General features: G+C 33.7%; 1 protein-coding gene across 2 annotated transcripts in view; it reads left to right on the plus strand.

Moving 5' to 3' along the window:
* Positions 1-19,579, plus strand: part of FANCL (FA complementation group L) — a 62,882-nt gene that overhangs the window by 32,772 nt on the left and 10,531 nt on the right. For both annotated transcript variants that reach the window (XM_006201475.3, XM_072937712.1), the window contains exon 7: positions 483-551. In XM_006201475.3, the coding sequence (XP_006201537.3) occupies positions 483-551 (69 nt within the window). The remainder of the gene's footprint in view (positions 1-482; positions 552-19,579) is intronic.

Below are 19,579 nucleotides of genomic sequence, written 5' to 3' on the forward strand. Positions count from 1 at the left end.
CTTTATTGTGGAAAATACTTTTTTGTTGATAATTATATGAATTCATTTTTATGCATTTCTTGATTCTTTTAACAAGCATTGCCTCTTTAAATAGCGACTGAGGTTGAGATTAAATTTTAGACTGAAAGGAAATTAAATATCAACCAGTTTGAACTCTTATTTTAAAAGTAAAGACACTGAGATTTGATGTGGTTCACCCCTCAGATCACATTAGCAGCTGACCTGACACTGACTTAAGTCATTAGTCTTTGTTTAAAACTAATTGGTTTGGCACCCACAAATCACCAAACTTTGTACCTCCTGAGCATAGCTTGACTGTTAATCCACTCTTGACATCTCTGTAATAGTAGAATCAAAATGTTTGTATATAGTACATTTGCATTTATAATACTACTTTTCCTAATATATTCAGTTGTTTTGAAATACTTTCTGTGAAATTGTCACACAGAAGCAAAATGACCAAATTTTATGCCTTTTCCTAGTACCCTGCAGAATCACCAGATTGTATTGTGGATTTTCCTGTTTCATTTTCTGTTTCGTGGACACCACAGGTAAATTCTTAAATTTATTTTAAGTAGCTAAAAACATATTCTGTTTACTCATAAGTGCCCATTATAGGTTACAAAGTGATTTTTTCAGTTTTCTTTAAGCATTTATTTATAAACACACTTCTGAGTGCTGCTTTCATGTTTCCTAGTCGTTAATCCATTCTCTTTTCCTCTCTCTTACTCCCCACCCCCACCCCACACAAACACACTCTCCAGCCTTTAAATCTTTATGCTTCATTTTAAGTAAATATGAGGAAGCTCTATTGACAGAAATTTTCCTTTAAATTTAAATCCTAAGAAACTCTTTATAAAGCAGTGAGCAGCAGGTTAAAAATTGGGTGGAATTTTTCAGACATAATATCAAGAGAATGAGTTATGACTGAAAATATAAACCCTGCCATTTTTATTCAGTTTTTATTGTTTTAAAGTGTTTATCCTTAGTTTATCCTTGAATTTAGATGATATTCTTTTTGTATGTGCTTTGGAACATTCAGACTGAGTAAAGAATATAGAAGAGTCTTTCTTCTGCTCCTGTCAATTTAATTTCTCTATACATTGGTGGTATCTGATAAGTTACTGTATTCAGATGTGCATTGTAAATTATAACATTATATAGATAAAATTGGTTATGGTTATCAGTAGTTCCATCATCAACATTTATATGTGTGATTTTTAAAGATCTGGCAGAATGGTGGTTAGAGTCAAAGAACAGTCTAATGATGACAGGCATAGTCCATCTTTCACTAAGTGAATTGTGGCAGTTGATTCCAAAATGGAGTGAACAACTTCTCTTGTTATGTGAGGAGAAAAACTTCCTGGTGACATTTTACAGATACTCACTAAAAAGAGGCTACTCTTATTTTTGTTATGAAATTTTGATAGGCTCAAGTGAAAATTTATGCTTTCATTTTAAATTATAATATATAAAGTAATCATCTTGTATATGAAGTTAGTTTGGGGGAGAAAAAAAAAGACCTAATGGGATTTAAATAGTCTCATGAAGTTTCAAATATTACTTTAATCATGCATATATATAAAATATTTTTCTCATTTTATTCTTTAAAAACAACAACAAAAAAGTCTTCCTCCTTCCATTAGAAATCAAGAAAAGACAGCAAAATAAAGGGGAGGAAAAACGCTTTGATTTGCTTTTGGTATTCTGTGTGTTATAAATGTGTAAGAAATACTGTTAACTTGTATGGAAAGAATTGGAATTACATATAAATTGTGTACCTTTGTGTTTTTTCCTCCTTAAAGCAAATTTATTAAACATTTAACTCAATACTTATTCATGATACAAATACTTAATGAAATAGGAATAAAAGTAAACATCTTTACCTAATAAGCTACTACAAACCTTTCTTGTTTTTTAAATATACATTTTGTTTGGCTCCGTAAGTTTCACCTTTGTTTTATGTGAGATCATGAGATAATTGTACATAGTTGTATTACTCTTTCCCAATATGCTGTCTCTAAATTATAATTCAGTATTTATCAAAATCCCAAGATTGAAGAATATGTTTTTAATGAGTTTCTTAGTGTTTTTAATGTATATAACCATATAAGTTTTCCCCAGACTTTAATCTGTGAAAATATTTGCATCTCCACCAAAAGACTATTTAGCACTTTCCTTATCTTGCTATTTAGCTAAATTAGTTTGTGACTCTTAACAGTAAAAAATCTTGGAGGACAATTTCTTTTAAATTTTGTATCCCTGCTTAACACTAGCTCAGTTTCTTGCACACATAAGCATGGGATAAGTGCTTATAATATTAGTTCAAATTCAGGTTTAGATTTAATTGGGTCATACAGCAAGTTTTCTATTTTGTATTAGTTCCAAGAATAGAAAATTAATTAGTAGTAACTGGAATGTCATAAATTCTTTTTTTAAATTAAAGAACATACTGAAAAATTTTAGCATAGTACAAATAAAAATTTGGACACCTTTTTATCCACAACTCAAATTTGACATGTTAATATTTTGTCATTTTCTTTAGATAACTCTCCTTCTGTCTCTCTCTTAGGAATAAAATGTTCCAGGACCTAAAACTTTACCTCCCTTTTCCTTCTCTCCTTTGCTTTCTTTCCCTTTCTAGAAGTAAACCACTTGCCTGGAATTGATGTGTATGCTATTCATGCATTTGTTTATGCCATATTTTGTAACATACAGAGTCTGACTTTTTTATATAATGTTTCTGAGGTTTACCCTTGATCTATGCATATGTAATATGTTTATTTTAAATGGTTTGTATCATTCCATTGTATGAATCTACCAGTTAATTTATCCATTGCCCTAGTGATACAGTTGTTCACAATTTCTTACTTAAACAGAACATCTTCTTTGTTTCCTTGTACACACGTGAGACTTAGTGTGGTTTATGCCTAGAAGTGAAAATGCTGGATTATAGGAAATGCACCTCTAGGAGATTACTAAACATCGCCAAATTGCCTTCCCAAATTGGTTGTGTAAGTTTATACTCCTGCCCTGCAATGCATAGTAATTCCCTTTCCGTCTTAGTCTGATTTTAATCTGACCTTAATTCTTATCAAGAACTGATAATCATTATTGTTTATAATCTTTACCTTAGATTTTTTTTTTTTTGTTACAAGCATTTCTTACATATTTTGGATGTATATGTGTTGGTTACATGGGATATAAGTATCTACTCTCTGAGGCATGTTTTTTTAACTTATATATGATATACTTCGTCAGAGGTTTCACTTTCAGTGTGGTCATATTTATCAGTCTTCTTTGTGAGTTTTGCTTTCTGTGTCTTGAATGAGAAAATCTTCCATTATCTTGTTCTGAAAAGATATTCTACAGTTTGCTCTAGTTACACATTTTTTCCCTATTTCCTTAAGTATTTCAGTATGAAGTAAGAATCTGTATTTACACTTGCCTGTTTTATATATCCTCATTGAATTTGAATGTGTCTTCATTTGTAGAGGTCTGGGGTGATTTCAGTTTTTTTTTTTTTTCACAAATACCATTAAAATTTAGGAATTTTTCAAAATATATTATTCACCTATTGTTTTAGAGTCTAGTTGACATTGTAAGCACTTTGGTTATACTGCTAGCAGTATGAACTCTTGAGTCTTTTAGACGTGGTTAAAGTGTTGGCAGTATTTATGGTTTGAAAGTATGAAGCAACATCAGATTTCTTTGCTGTGTATGGTCTCTTTTCAGTTGACCTGTTGGAAACAGTTCTGCTTATGGGATTTACTATGTTTTTTCTTTTTTCTTTTTAACAATTTTTAAACAGTTGTAGTTCTTAAGCAAAATAAATGTTACTGTTGTAGTCTAATAGGAAACTTACATATGAGAGACTGTAAATAGGTTCCAGATAACTGATTTTTAATATTCCTTGCCTGCTTTTGTACATTTCCTCTTTGGAAACAGTGTTTCTGGACTTTAAACTTGGAAGATCTTTATTTTCCTTTCTTTTCGTAAAATAATAGCATGGCTTTGTGGCATCCATATTAAAAATGGGTAATTTTCCTTATGGTCCCTGTCTTCCTGCTGGGTTGATAATGTTTTGATGTATTTTTCTTTTGCTCTGATGAGAGGTCTGCTGCTGCTGCTCTGACATATTCATTTGGATGAATAATTATAACTTGCACAATGTCAAGCTGAAGATGGTAGGGTTTTGTGCGTCATGACAAGCCTAGTAGCCAGTGCAGGTGTCTCACAGCATGATCAGCAACAGCCAGTGTATTCTGGCTCAGAGGAGACATTTAGAGTAGTAAGAAATCAGCACCAAGGGCAAGGCTGCTGCTACTACTGCTGCCGTGATATGTGCCAAAGAAACACAAAGTGCTTCTCAAAGACAAGTGACTGCACACCTCTTTACAGATACTTTGTTTACCCAGTGAATTTTCTTACATAGATTTCAGCATAGAATGTAAGAGCATGTCATGGTTTTTATCTTATTCCACTTCCCAACATCACAGATGCTCTAAAATGTATCTACTCTGCTACCCTTTGGGCTTTTACATACAGGTCATATATGTGAATATTGTTGACTCACGAAACCATAGAATGCTCTAATGTAAAACTTTTAAGTGTGCCGACATTCGTGATTCTATAAAAACAAAATTAATTTTCTCCAGGTCTCTGACCAACCCAAAATGGATGCTAAAATTGCAGCTCTGCCATTATGTGCAGGTTTAGTGAACTGTCCTCGCCACACTGGTTAGAATTTCACATTTGGTATGATACAGTAAGCAGTGGTCTTTATATTTTTTATCATGTAAATCTCATATTCTTGGAGTAATGCCATGAATGCAAGAAGAGCAAAACTAATGATAAAGCCTCTGGCTGATAATCTGATGGTGAATGAAGAAATTGTAATTAAAGGAAACAGTCCTATTGCATAGCAGGGAGCATGATCCATTAGTTAGAGCAGCAGACTAGCAGTTGGGTATCCTAGGTTCTGTTTACAGTTCAGCCATTGCCTTAATTGTATAATTTCAGACAAGTCACATGAGTGCCCTTTGCCTCAGTTCATATGTATATGGAAATAGTGAACTCTCTTTCACAGCGATCTTAAGGAAAACAAATTTGATTTAAAACCACGTTGGGGGAAAAACCGTCAATATCCATTGTATGGATCCTGTGGAAGTTCTTTTTGATCTCTGGATTATCTTTCTTTCCATTTTTCTCTCTGCTGTCTGTGTTGGAAAACTCATAGTACTGGATTTTTGTTCACTCTTAAATTGTTTATGCTCTTGCCTTCTTGGCAGTCTCATTGTTGCCACAGTGGTATGGGTAAAAAGACATCAGAGGGATCAAAACAAAGGAAACTAATTCATTATTGAGAGTAGGTGATATGGTAGACCCATGAGATGTGGTGTGATCTGTTGGACTCAGTAACTTATTAACTGCCTTTCTTTGTTTCTCTTTTCTCTTTCAGTAACATCATTTATTTTAAAAGTACCCTATGCTGATTCTAAAAAAAAAAAAAAGGAAATAAAAATAAGCAAAATTAAGAAAATATAAAATCCCCTCCCCTTTTCTCTCCCCTCCCCTTTCTTTTCCTTTACTTTTCTCTCTCTCTCTCTCTTTTTTTCCCTTACTGTTCTGGCTAGGATATCTAATAAACTCTGAAATATAAATAGTAGACAGAAGCATTCTTGTCTTTTTCCTAATCTCAAAGGAAAAACTTCGTTTTCATCATTAGGTAGATTTATGCTCATAGTTCTTGTACTAAAATCCTTTATCAATAATTAATGGAATTTACTTCTATTTCCAGTTTGCTAAGTGTTTCATTATGAGTGAAAGTCAAATTTTTTTCAAACATATCCTTTCTTTATATTAAGATAATCAAATTTTTTTTCCTTTAATCTGTTATTGTGGTGAATTATATTGTTTGATTTCCTAAAAAAACAACAACATAGTAAGTTTGGGGGAGGGAGTGAAATTAGATCTATGTATTTAATCCACCTTCTTTATCTAGTAGCTATAACCCTCTTTTTATATAATATTAAATGTGTGGTTTTTACTTTATTTGAATTCTGATGTATAAACTAGTTGTGAATGTAATGCTGAAAATTTTTTCATTGCTTTCACTTACTGGGATGCTAGTTAAAATGAAGTATTGAAAGTTTTAAATAAGTATACTAAATATGATGGGGTTCCGCCTTTCCAGCTAGAGGCAAGTGAGGAAATAAATTCTCTGACTTATTTTCCTGCCCACTTGAATAATTTGGGGGTGGAGTTTCGTGTGGATAGGTCGGAGTTCTTTGGACAGTCATAAAACTTAGGTACGATACGGAAGAGAACTGACCCACAAGATCTACTACGGAAGTTATATCCTATTTTAGTGCTTTGTTAGATGAAATGGTGTATTTGTCACGGTCAAGTCTTTTTATATTTACCTTGAAAAAGTACATGAACAGAAAAGCAAAAAGCAGGATTTTTCAGTGGGAAACAATTTAAATGCAACAGACATTTAATATCTACAGATGGTCCCTGACTTAATTTGACTTACGATTTTTCAACTTTACAGTGGTCCAAAAGCGGTACACATTCAGTAGAAACCTCATTTTGAATTTTGATCTTTTCCTGGGTTAGTGATATGCTGAATGGTACTGTCCATGTTTCTGGACAACAGCAGCAGCCGCAGCTCCCAGTCAGCCACGTGAGCATAAGGGGAAACAACCATGTACAACCATCCTGCACCCAGACAGCCATTCTGTTTTTCACTTTCACAGTATTGAATAAGTTATATGAGATATTCAACACTTACTATACACCAGGCTTTGTGTTGGATGACTTTGCCCAACTGTAGGTTAATGTAACTGTTCTGAGCATGTTTTAAGGTAGGCTTGGCTAAGCTGTGATGATGTTCAGTAGATTCGGTGTATTAAATGTACTTCTAACTGTTTATCTGGATATAGCCCCATCATAAATTGAGTAAGAATTGTACTATATATGGAGCACTGAGCTGGATCCTAAGGAATTTGAGGTGAATTAACCAGGTTCTAACATCCTAGGATGTTTGGGTTTCAGGTGTAACTTTCTATCTCATCAGGAGACAGGCATTTAAAAAGATAATTTCAGTAAAATGTATTAAGTGATATGAAGAGCCATTTTGATAATGTAGAGAAGAGGCACATAATTTAACCTGATGTGGTCAAGCAAGTTTTCTGGATAAGATGTTACTTGAGCTCAGTGAATCTTGAGGAATGAGAGATGAGGCTTGGGAGGATACATGATACTTCAGGAGAGAACTACCTTAGCCAGAGAACAAAGGCATGACATTGTGGGAGACAACACGTAAATCATACATCATTTTGTACTCTCTAGTCAGTGATAGGACTGAGCTTTTGCTTAGAGTTAGGCGGGGTCTCCTGTACTAATAATTCTGATAATCTTGGACTTTATCCCCAAAGTGATGGGATTATAAGGAAAAAGCACAACATGGCCAGAATTTTGTTTTATGATAGCATTTCTCAGAGTGGTTTTTTGTTTTGTTTTGTTTTTGGCTATTAATAGGATTAAGGTGGAGAAAGGACTCTGATCTAATAAATTTATGAAATCCTAGATTTAATTTCTGCTATTTCTTTAGGACTTCTCACCTTTCTTGGTACACCAAGATGTATTATAAATCTCTAGCATTACTCTTTTTTTTTTCTTCCTCTCAGAATGCCTTTATAGATCAGTTTTCAGCAAAACTTGTTTTTTAGTAGGTCACTCTGTCATTGTAGAGGAGGGTTCTAAGTGAGGATGGCAAGACTACAGTGAAGAAAACTGAGAGACTACTATGTACTTACCCACGTAGGCAACGATTAGGGTCTGTTCGAGATTAATGATTGCAGGGAAAGAGGAAAGTAGATTGGGAAAATTCCACAGGTTATGTTGGTAGAACTTGGTGATGGATTGGGCATGAGATCTCATGGAGTACTCCCACTGCTTCTGGTGTGGGTGATTAGATTAGATAGATGGTTGTACTACCAAGTGAGGCGGAGAATGCAGTAAGAAAAGGCCTATTAGAGGCATATTCAGTTGGGAATTTGATGAGTTTGGTATGTCTATGGTATGTCAAAATAAATGTGTTTAGTGGGCAGTTGGATATATGACTTTGCATCTCATACAGTCAGTTACTTGCCAAATTAAGGAAGAAGATATATCATAATTTCAGTTGATTTCTAAGTTTATCAAGGTTAATTTAAGCTTTGCAGAAATTTTGAGATACGTGCATTGTGAGCATATGAGATACTTTTTATGGAATGGTAAAATTCTTCCATGAACTTAAACACTTATTAATGAGACTAGTGGTAAACAGTAAAAAACAAACAAAAACCAACCAACCAAAGGAAGAAAAGTCCTCAAAAAAACAAAACCAAAAACAAACCAGGGTTTTTTAATCAGATGTCTTCAATACCAGTCTAAGGTACATTAAATAATTTACCTGTTGATATTAATAAATCTGACTTTGTTGTAGACCTTCATGATAGGCTTCAGAGTTAATTCTGCTGGACCACTGTAACACAGTGAAAAGAGAACATAGAATCTTAAAATCTGGGTCAAATTCTGGCTTTATCCTTAGAGTGCATGACCTTGGGCGAATCATTTAACTTAATCTGTAAAAAAGAGAGGAAGTAATACTTAAGTCATGAATTGCATGTAAGAGTAAATTGAGATACTGTTTATGATAGTCCTTTTGAATTGTAAAGTGCTATACAAATGTATAAAGTGTATAGGGAGGTAACACAATTTATGAATTGGTGAGCTTTTAAAATAGCAAGTCATTCTGTATGCTAGTACCACACTGTTTTGATAACTGAGCTTCGTAGTAAGTTTTGAAATCAGGAAATGTGATTACCACTTTTCCTTTCCACTTTTTTCCTCCAGCTTTGTTATTTTTCAAGATTGTATGACTATACAGGGTCTCTTAAGATTCTATATAAATTTTAAGATAGGATTTTCTATTTCTGCTCAAAAATGTCATTGGATTTTGATAAGGATTGCACTGTCTTCCAGTTCATGAGTGGATTGAGATTCCATTTATTGATGTCTTCTTTAATTTTTTTCACAAATTTTTTTTAGTTTTCATTTTATAAGTTCTTACCCTCCTTGGTTAACTTAACTACTAAGTATTTTACTCTTTTTGATGCTATTGTAAATGGAATACTTAATTTCTTTTTTGGATTGTTCATTATTGTTCTTCAGAAACGCAACTCATTTTTGTGTTTTGACTTTACTGGTGGTCAAAGTGGTATCCTGCTACTTTGCTGAATTAGTTTCTTAGTTTTAACAATTTGGGGAGGAATATTTGAGTTTTTTACCTGTAAGATTACATCTTCTGCCAGCAAGGATAATTTTACTTATTCCTTTCCAAAAAGTTTGAATACTTCTAATTTATTTTTCTTGGCTACCTGATCTGGCTAGAACTGTGTTGAACAGAAGTAGTAAAAGTAGGTATCCTTGTCTTGTTCCTGATCTTAGAGGAAAAACTTTCAGTCTATGAACATTGAGTATGGTGTTTGCTGCAGTTTTTCATAATGTGGCTTTTATTATGTTGCAGTAATTTTCTTCAATCCTAGTTTGTTGAGTTTTATCAAGAGAGGGTGTTAAACATTGTCAGATGCTTTTTCTGCATCAAGTGAGATGATTGTGGGGATTTTTTTCCTTATTCTGTTAGTATAGTATATTACATTCTATTGATTTGCATATAGGGAGCCATCCTTGCATTATGAGAATGAATCCCACTTGATCTCTGTGTATAATCTTCTTAATATGCTGCTAAATTTGGTTTGCTGGTATTTTGTTGAGGATTTTTATATCAGTATTCATAAGGGATCATGTTTTTTCAGTTTTCCTGGGGCTTTAGTATCAGGGTAAATCTTATAAAATGAGTTAGAAAGTATTTTCCCCTCTTTAGCTTTTTGGGAAAGTTTAAGAAGGATTGGTGTTCTTTTTCACGTTTGATATAATTCACCAGTGACACTATCAGGTCCAGGGCTTTCTCTTTTAAGATATTTTGATTAATGATTCAATCTCCCTACTCTATTCAAATTTTCTGGTTCTTTGTGATTTAGTCTTGGAAAGTTTTGTGTTTCTCAGGATTTGTTCATTTCATCTAGGTTACCCAGTTTGTTGACCATACAGGTTTTCATAGTTCTCTCTTACAATTCTTATTTCTGTAGAATGGTAGTAATATCCCCACTTTGATATCTGATTCTAGTAATTTGAATTCTTTCTTTTTTTCTTAGGCCATCATCTAAAAATTTGTCAACTTGTTGACCTTTATAACTAACTGACTTTTGGTTTTCTTGATTTTTCTTTATTGTCTTTCTATTCTCTATTTTACTTATCTCTTCTGTAATCTTTATTATTTCTTTCCTTCCTTCTGCTAAGTTTAAGCTTAGTTTGGTCCTTTAGTTGTTAAGTTAGGTTGTTGATGTGAGATCTTTCTTGTTTGTTAGTGTGTGCATTTAGTTATAAATTTTCTTTTTAGTACTGCTTTTTCTACATTCTAGAGAATGTTTTCACCTTTGTCTCTTAAGTATTTTCTAATTTTCCTGTGATTTCTTCTTTGATCCATTGCTTGTTTAAGAGTATGTTATTTAATTTTCACATATTTGTGACTTTTCTAATTTTCTTTCTTTTATTGATTTCTAACTACATCTTTTTGTGGTTAGAAAAGATACTTTATATGATGTCTATCTTTTCAAATTTATTGATAAATATTTTGTAGCCTAAAACGTGGTGTGTCCTGGAAAACATTCCATGTGCATTTGAGAAACATGTATATTCTGTTATTGGGTGGAGAGTTCTATTTATGTCTGTTAGATCTTGTTGACTTGTTGTGTTGTTCAGGTCCTTTATTTCTTTACTTCTGTCTGCTTATTCTGTTATTGAGAGTAGGGTATTAGTGTCTCCTAACTGTTACTGTACAGCTGTTTCTCTTCAGTTCTGTTAATTTTTGTTTCATGTTTTGCTGATCTGTTATTACCTGCATGAAAGATTGAGTTGTTATATCTTCTTGCTGGATTGGACCTTTTATTAATATATAATGTCCTTTGTCTCTTATAACCTATCTTGATTTAAAGTCTATTTTGTCTGACTTTAGCATAGCCACTCCTACTTTCTTTGGTTATTATCTGCATGGAATGTCTTTTTTCCAGTCTTTCACTTTCAACCTCTTTGTGTCTGTGGATCTAAAGTGAGTCTTTTGTAGACAGCATATAGTTGGATCATGTGTTTTTAATCTATCCTGCCAATCTCTGTCCTTTTTTTTTTTTTTTTTGGTTAACATCTTTTCTGTTTAGAATAGCCCTTTCAATACCAATCTCTGTCTTTTAATTACAGTTTAGTCCATTTATAGTTATTACTGATAAGGAGGGACTTAATCTGTCATTTTGCTACTGTTTCTGTATATCTTACAGTTATTTTGATGCTTATTTCCTGTATTACTATTTTATTTAGTGTTCCAGTTGGTTTTTTGGAGTGAAACATTTCAATTCATATGTTAATTATTTTTGTGTATATTCTGTAGCTATTTTCTCTGTAGTTACCATCAGGATTACATTTAACATCCTGTAGTTATAACCCTCTAATTTATACCAGCTTAACTTCAGTAAGATACACAAGCTGTGGTCCTTTACAGCTCTATACCCACTCTCCTCAGTTGTTGATGTCACTAAATTTTATTTTTATAGTATGTGCTCAGATTCACAAACTGATGTATTTTAAATGCATTTGTCTTTTAAATTATGTGGAAGCCAAAGTGTGAAGTTACAAACCAAAGTTAGTCAAACCAGCTTTGAGATAAGTAATTCTTAGTTTTAAAAAATGTTTTAGTCTCTTAAATCATGTAGAAAACAAGTGTAGTAAAAACATTTTTATAATAATACTAACTTTTATAACTGCACATGTATTTACCTTTACTGAGATCTTTATTTTTCATAGGGCTATATGCTACTGTCTAGTGTCCTTGCATTTCAACTTGCTAAACTTCCTTTAACATTTTTTGTGGGGCAGATCTAATGGTAATAGACTCCTTTTGTTTGTATAAAGATGTCTTTATTTCTCCAACACAGATGAACGGTAATTTTGCCAGTGATGGGATTTTTGGTTGACTTTTTTTTTTCTTTTAGAACTTGTGAATATTAATATTAACCCACTGTCTTCTGGTCATCAAAGTTTCTGATGAAAAATCTGCTAATAGTCTTTGAAGATCCCTTGTATGTGATCTTCTCACTTCTTTCAAGATTCTCCTTGTCTTTTGAAAACTTGATTATAGTGTTGTAGTGTGTGTCCCTTTGAGTTCATCTTACTTGGAGTTCTTTGAGCCTCTTGCATGTATATATTTGTATATTTCAGCAAATTTGGGAGTTTTTCAGCCATGCTTCCAGATATTCTCTCTACCATTTTCCCTCTCTTATTCTGGGACCTCCACAGTCCATATATTAGTCAACTTGATGTGTCCCACAGTTCCCTTAGGCTCTGTGTACTTTTCTTCAGTTTTTTTCCTTTGTTTCTTAGACATAATAATTAGTTTTGTTTTGTTTTTAATGCCCTGTAATTTTTTTTTTTGCTATTGTTGAAAACTGGGCATTTTAATTATATAATGCGGTAACTCTAGAAATTGGATTCTCCCCTCTCCCCAGTGAGGAAAGATCGGGATCTCCTATTGTGTGTGTGTGTGTGTGTGTGTTTTGTTGTTGTTGTAGGCTTTCTCTGTGTCCAGAATCAGTCTAAGGTGTAAGCTTTGGGTCTTCTGGCCTTTTTGAGCCCGTACCTTTCCCTGGGCATGCAGAGTGACTTCCAGATTTTTCTTGTATAGGCAGTTGCTTTTTTTTTTTCTTCCAGTTTTATTGAGATATTGAGTTGACATACAGCATTGGGTACGTGTAAGCTGTGCAGCGTAATGATTTGAGTTGTATGTGTTATCAAATGGTTATCACAGTTAAATTTGGTGAATATCCATCATCTCATATATTTACAGAATGAAAGAAAGTAAAAAATATTTTCTTCTTATGATGATAACTCCTGGATTTACTTTCTTAACAATTTTCACATATAACATACAGCAGTGTTAACTGTATCAATCATGTACATTACATCTCTAATACTTACTTTTCTTATCACTAGAAGTATATACCTTTTGACCACCTTCGTCTATTTCCTCCTCCACCCACCCCTCCCCTCTAGTAACCACAAATATGATCTCTTTTTCTATGAGTTTGTTTGTTTGAAGTGTAATTGACCTACAACACTATTATACACAACATAGTCATTCAGCATTTCTGTGCATTGCAAAATGATCACTAAGTTTAGTCACTGTCTTATCACCATACAAAGATATTACAATATTATTGACTATATTCTCCGCACTGTACATTTTATCCTCATGACTCATTTATTTTGTAACTGGACGTTTGTACTTCTTAACATTCCTCATCCATTTCACTCATCCCAGTTGAGCTGCTTTTGAATGTTATTATAGTCTTTAATGTCTGACACTCAAAAGGGGAAAATGAAGACGAGGGTAGAAAAGAAAAAAAAGAGCCCCGTCTTCCTAAATACTCTGCCAGACATTTCTGCAGGAGAGGGAGGGACTTGCAGTGGTGGGAGGAGGTTCAGCAACAATGTCCAACTGCGGTTTTGTTCATTTCTCTGAGATTAGAAGCAGTATTCTGCCATCAGAGCACAGATCCCAGATATTTGAAAGACAGGTCCTTTTTGCGCACTCCGGCTCCTATAAGCTGTGTGTGTGTGCAGGGCTGCCTGTCATGGGGCTGGGAGCTGGGTGATGGGTAGCCCCTGGGAAGCTCAGAGCTGAAATTGACCAAAGTTGCAAGCCTTCCGTAGACTCCAGAGTTCCACAGTAGTTACATCGGACAGATTTCTGTCAGCACATTTGTTGTCTACATTGGGATATAGGTCCTTGGTGCTTTCTACTCAGGCATCTACCCAGAATCCTCTACTGATTGGCTTGATTTTTTTTTTTAATAATCGTCTACAATATAGGCTAGTTTAGGACTGGACTGGAAGTGCCTACTCATTTTCAACATAAACTTGACAGGTATTTATTCCTCCCTCCTTTCTTTCCTCTCTCCCTCCCTTCCATTCTCTTTCCCTCCATCCCTTATCTTTTTTGTTAATAGAATTGCTATAGTCATTCTGTGATGGCTACACATTGAATATATTTCATTTAACTTTGTGGGCAGATATACTCTCCACATGACTTAAAAATAGTAGCAAATCTTTTAAATCATCAGTAGTCAGTTATAGTACAAAAAAAAAAGAAGAGGTGATGCATTCTTTATGGATTGTGTGACAGAATAACGTTTGATTAAATAGATTTATTTATTGAGATACCTATAGAAAGAGTTGAGAACATTAATGAAGCTTGCAAATAAGATGAAATGAACTGTATTTAAGAGATATATCTCTTTAAAGATATCTGATTGGGAATATTGCAATTAATATTAAAATTACATTTCTTTAAAAGTTTAATCTCTTGATATTCCCTTATTCTATTGAAGCCTTTTGAATTCCTCTGAGATAAAGACAAAAATGATTATTAGAGGATTTATCTGCACATATTATAGGAAAGTATAAAAAAATCAGAATGGAAAGCAACTGTTGCAAGTACCAGAAAATTATGCTATTAATTTAAGTGTCATCAGAGCACAAAAGATCACATTCCAGGACTGCAAGAAAATTATTAAAATACTGGAAATAATAGTACTTAAGATGAAGATATTATGCTCTAAGATCTGGTTAAGTGACTGACATTATTATATCACTTCAGGTATTATAAAAGTAACAAAATGCTTTTAAAGATAATAAGCGTTACATTTTGAGATTGGCAGTGTTCACACTTCTCTGCTTAAGTGCTTTCCTAGTTTAACATAATTTAATAACAGTTATGGGGGAATAGCTAACATCTTAGTTCCCAGATATATCCTTCCTCCTTCCTTCTCCAATATATACACATTTTATATATCTATATATACATGTAAAAGTGATAAAATTTTATTCTCTAAGTGGTGGGTTTATGAAGTTACTCTTCTGCCTTAGTCCTTTCTATTAGGAATACTGCTATTTAGTAATTTTTTTAGCTTCTAAATGTTGAGAAATCTACTTCAGAGAAGGTACTGCTATGTAGATCCATTACTGTCCAGAAATCAGAATGAGTGTTTTTTTTAAACAGCTTTATTGAGGTATAATTGATATACGATAAACTGAACATATTTAAAGTGCACAATCTGATGAGCTTTGACAAATGTTTACCCCCATGAAATCAATCCCACAATCAAGATAATAAACATTTCCACATCAACGAGGTTTCCCCCTTCCCCTTTTTTGTCCCACCATTCTGGCCCTCTTGTGCCCCTTGATTCCTAGGCAACCACCGATGTCTTCTGGAATTTTACATAATTCTATGAATCTTTCTATTTGAGGCTTCTTTCCTCAGCATACTTAGAGATTTGTCAGTGTTGTAGCATGCAGTCATAGTTCATTGTTTTATGCTGAGTAGTACTCCTTTGTATGAATGTGCCAGGTATTGTTCATTTACCTGTTGATGGACACATGACTTGTTTTCAGGATTTGACTGTTACAAATAAAGCTACTGTGAACATTGTGTGAATGCCATTATATGAACATAGGCTTCCATTTCTCTTTGGCAAATACCTAGGGGTGGAATGGCTAGGTCACATAGGAAGGGTGTATTTAACTTTTTGAGAAACTGCTGAACAGTTTTCCAAAGTGGTTGTGCCCTTTAACATTCTCCGGAATAGTGCTTGAGGGTTCCTGTTTTTCTGCATCCTTGCTGGCATGTGGTATGTCCTATCATTTTCATCTTAGCCATTATAATGGGTAGCTCATTATGATTTTAATTTGTATTTCTTTAATGACCAGTGACGTTGAACATATTAAATGCTTGTCATCCATGTATCTTCGTGAAGTGTCTGCAAATCTTTTGAATAAAGACCTGAGTTAATGGAGAGATAAACCATATTCATGGATTAGAAGACCACATTGTTGTCAGTCACTTCTCTCTATATTGATCTATGGATTCAGTGCAATCCCAATCAAAATCCCAGCGGATTTTTTTTAATTGAAAAAATGATTCTGAAATTAATTTGGAAATGCAAAGAGCTTAAATAATCCAAAAAACTGAAAAAGGAGAAAATTGGAGAACTAATAACACCTGATTTCAAGACTTACAAATTTACCTTTAAGACTAACCTATCTATCAAGACAATGTAGTATTAATATAAAATATGACAAATAGATCACTGGAATAGAGAATTTAGAAATACACCTATAGAACTGTATATACATATAACTGTTTTCAGTGAAGGTGTAAAAACAGTTCAGTGGAGGAAAGACAGTCTTTTTAGTAAATAGGACTGAAGTAATTTGCTGTATGCAAAAAATGATGAAATTCAGCTCATTATAAAAATCAACTCAAAATGAATCATAAACTTAACATAAAATCTAAACAATGAAACGTTAGTTTGGGGAAGTTTTCGGTCATGATTTCTTCAAATACCTTTTCATTCCCCTTTGCTCTTTCTTCTCCCTCTGGGACCCTTGCCATGTGTAGATTGACACACTTTATTTTTAAAAAGGATGTGTTCCTGTGTAGACTTTGTGCTTCTAATTGAAATTTACCTCCTTAAAAAAAAATCCTGATAGTTGCCTTTTGCTTGATTTGTTTTTTTCAAGATTGAACAAACCTTGTGCAAGCTATATGTGATCTAAAAGCATTATAACTTGGCAGGCCCTTTTAGAACTCAATTTATAAAACAAAGAGTTGCCATCAGCTTCCTTTGACTTAGCACCACCATTTGAACAATTTTATGCAGCTTCTATGTAACAGTGGACTATAGCCACTAACTTCTTAGCTTGTACTTATTTACCTAGTTTCTTTGTCAAATATCAATTTTTTTTAACATTTCAGTAATGCACTTCAGTAATGTACTGAATGAGTTGAAAAGAGTTTTTAGGCTTAAGCGTATAAAAAATTCATCAGTGGGTGGTGACAGTGGAAACCAGACCACTCATTTCTTTCACTTAATATACACCCTCTCAGCCATGGAGCTAGTAAGAACATTTTCATCTGCTTCCCTATTGGCTATGTTTCATAAGAAAATGTGATACCCTTCGAGATTTTTGTAGAATGCTGATATAACATAGTTTTCTGATTGTTTATTAAGCATGAACAATAACCAACTTGCTCTTCTCCTGCTCAAATATTGGGATACTTCATTCATCACACTTTACAGCAATGAAAATTGGCAAGCATTTCCAAAACAGACTGTATTTCTGCATTTTAAAACTAGTTAGGAAATAGAATATGCCTTTTAATTTTTTGGTAAGGTCATGATTTGGTGACATTTGAGTGGATAACTTTCTAATGGTTCAAGATCTCAGGGTTTAAATGCCAAGTCTGTCACACTGAGCAGACTGTTCAGAAATCTCTTCAGTTGTGTTCAGAAATTTTCAGTGAACCAATGCAGGGATCTCACCAGATCTCATCAGGTCTGCTGACTGAGAAGCCTATATACAGAACAGCCCAGGTATCCTGATTTCAGTGCCGAGAATTTCATTAAATGCCTTAGGTGAACCTAACATTAAATTGATCTCTTCATATCTTTATGCCTCCTGTTTTCAAATCATGTCGAGATGCCAATTTTTTTCTTTGAGATAAATACATTCTTTTTATTCTTCTGACCTTTGTATTTCACAGAGGAAGATTGTACATCATTTTATTTAGTGAACATCTCCCGTTAAACTTAGCTCTCGTGCTCCCAGTGCATGTAATGTTATAGATGTAGTTTTCCAATGTCTAGTGGTTAGTCTGTGCTTTTTTTCCTGTCACTGCCCTACCCCATATAAAAATAGTCAGCTGGACTGAAAGAAACATAGATAAAATAATGTTGTGATTAGTATGCCTTCAACATAGTGTGTGGCAAATCTTTGGAGTAGGTAGAATGGCATGTACTCTTTTCACCTTGTTTATGTTTTCTACCTTTCTCAGAATGTCTCTTTTTTTTTTTTTTTTTTGATGCTTTAAGGATAAGGGGTTGGCATTCCATCCTACCCCTTCTCACCACAGCACAGCTTAGATGAGAGGCTTCTGCATTATTATCTTGGTTACGGGGGTACTTTTCTTCTCTGCAAGACAGTTCATTGCTTTTGGAGCACTAAACCTTTTCTGTGTGTTATTTTTTTAAATTAGTTAATTTTTGTTTTGTTTTGCTGCTGATTGTTTTCATTCTGCAGTTGCAGTTTCTTTTCTTTCTTACATCTTTTTTTCTCCATTTTATTTCTTTTAATCATGGTATTATGTGTATATGCAAAAAAGAATGGCATTTTCCTTTGATTAATGAATTAACCAGTTGCAGTATTCTGGATCTACTTTTTAGATTTTCATCTTATTCAAGCTATATAATTACCTTGCTATTCCTACTAGAAATCTGTGGTTTCAAACCTATTCCAAAAGTTTTGGAAGACTGAAATTTTTCCCCTATATTTTAGAAAATAATAGTAGTTGTGTAATGCATCTTTGGCTTCTCCCCTTAAATACATGGGAATATAAAGTGTAATGTAATCCAAATATTTTGAGTCTGGTATGAAAGTTCTTTTGATTCAAGAGGAAATGATTGCTCTACAGTGAATCATAAATTATTTATATTTATATAATTTGAATGAGAAATATGTTTATAAACTTGATTTAGAAATACATGGGAGTATGTTACAGTACTTGGCATCTTGAGAGGAAATACATATTTTTAAGTGGACGGAATCACCTACTTTATGGATTTTCAAAGTCAGAGTTATCAACTTTTAGAGCTGGTGGTCACCTTAGAACTTAATCTTCCTCACACTCCCATTTATACAGTGTTAAAGCTTCAAGAGGCAGTATGTCTTGATCAAATACTTTGTTACCCATCAGGATTAGAATGGTGACCTTTTGGTGAACTGGATTCTTCTGTCTTTGTATGAGAGATCCTAACACAGTCCTGATAGACAGCTGAAATACTAGTTTCATTGAGTTAAGTTTAGTGTATTTTTCACTATACTGTACATGGCATGAAATGAAAGGATGACTAACAGACCATTTATTCCTATTTCTACATATACTTTTATGATTATACAGATAATTGTGTTATTGTTGGAAGTATGGAAAAGTACAAAGAAGAAAATAAAAGTTGTCATAAAAAGGGTTGTTTTAAAACCATACTGCCCAGGAATCAGTGAAGTCTTGGAACAAAATCATTGGGCCTGAATCAGAACAAACCCACTTTTGATTATTCTGGGATGGGTTAAGGGCATGTATCATGGTCCTGTATGACCTACTGAATGCTCACCTCGTTAGTGATAGAGCAGTGACTAGGAACGGGAGTGCTATAAGAGAGAAGCTGTACGGTGGAACTGAGCTACGTCAGGTATTAAAGGAAAAGCTACTGTCGGAAAGCAGACTCCCGTCCAGTAGACCTCATTTTTCTCACCATCCTGCAGCTTTGAGGCTTTGCTCACCTTTTCTCTTTCTCTTACCCTG

This window comes from Vicugna pacos, chromosome 15 (assembly GCF_048564905.1).
Source record: "Vicugna pacos chromosome 15, VicPac4, whole genome shotgun sequence".
In the NCBI taxonomy this organism is placed as follows: Eukaryota; Metazoa; Chordata; class Mammalia; order Artiodactyla; family Camelidae; genus Vicugna; species Vicugna pacos.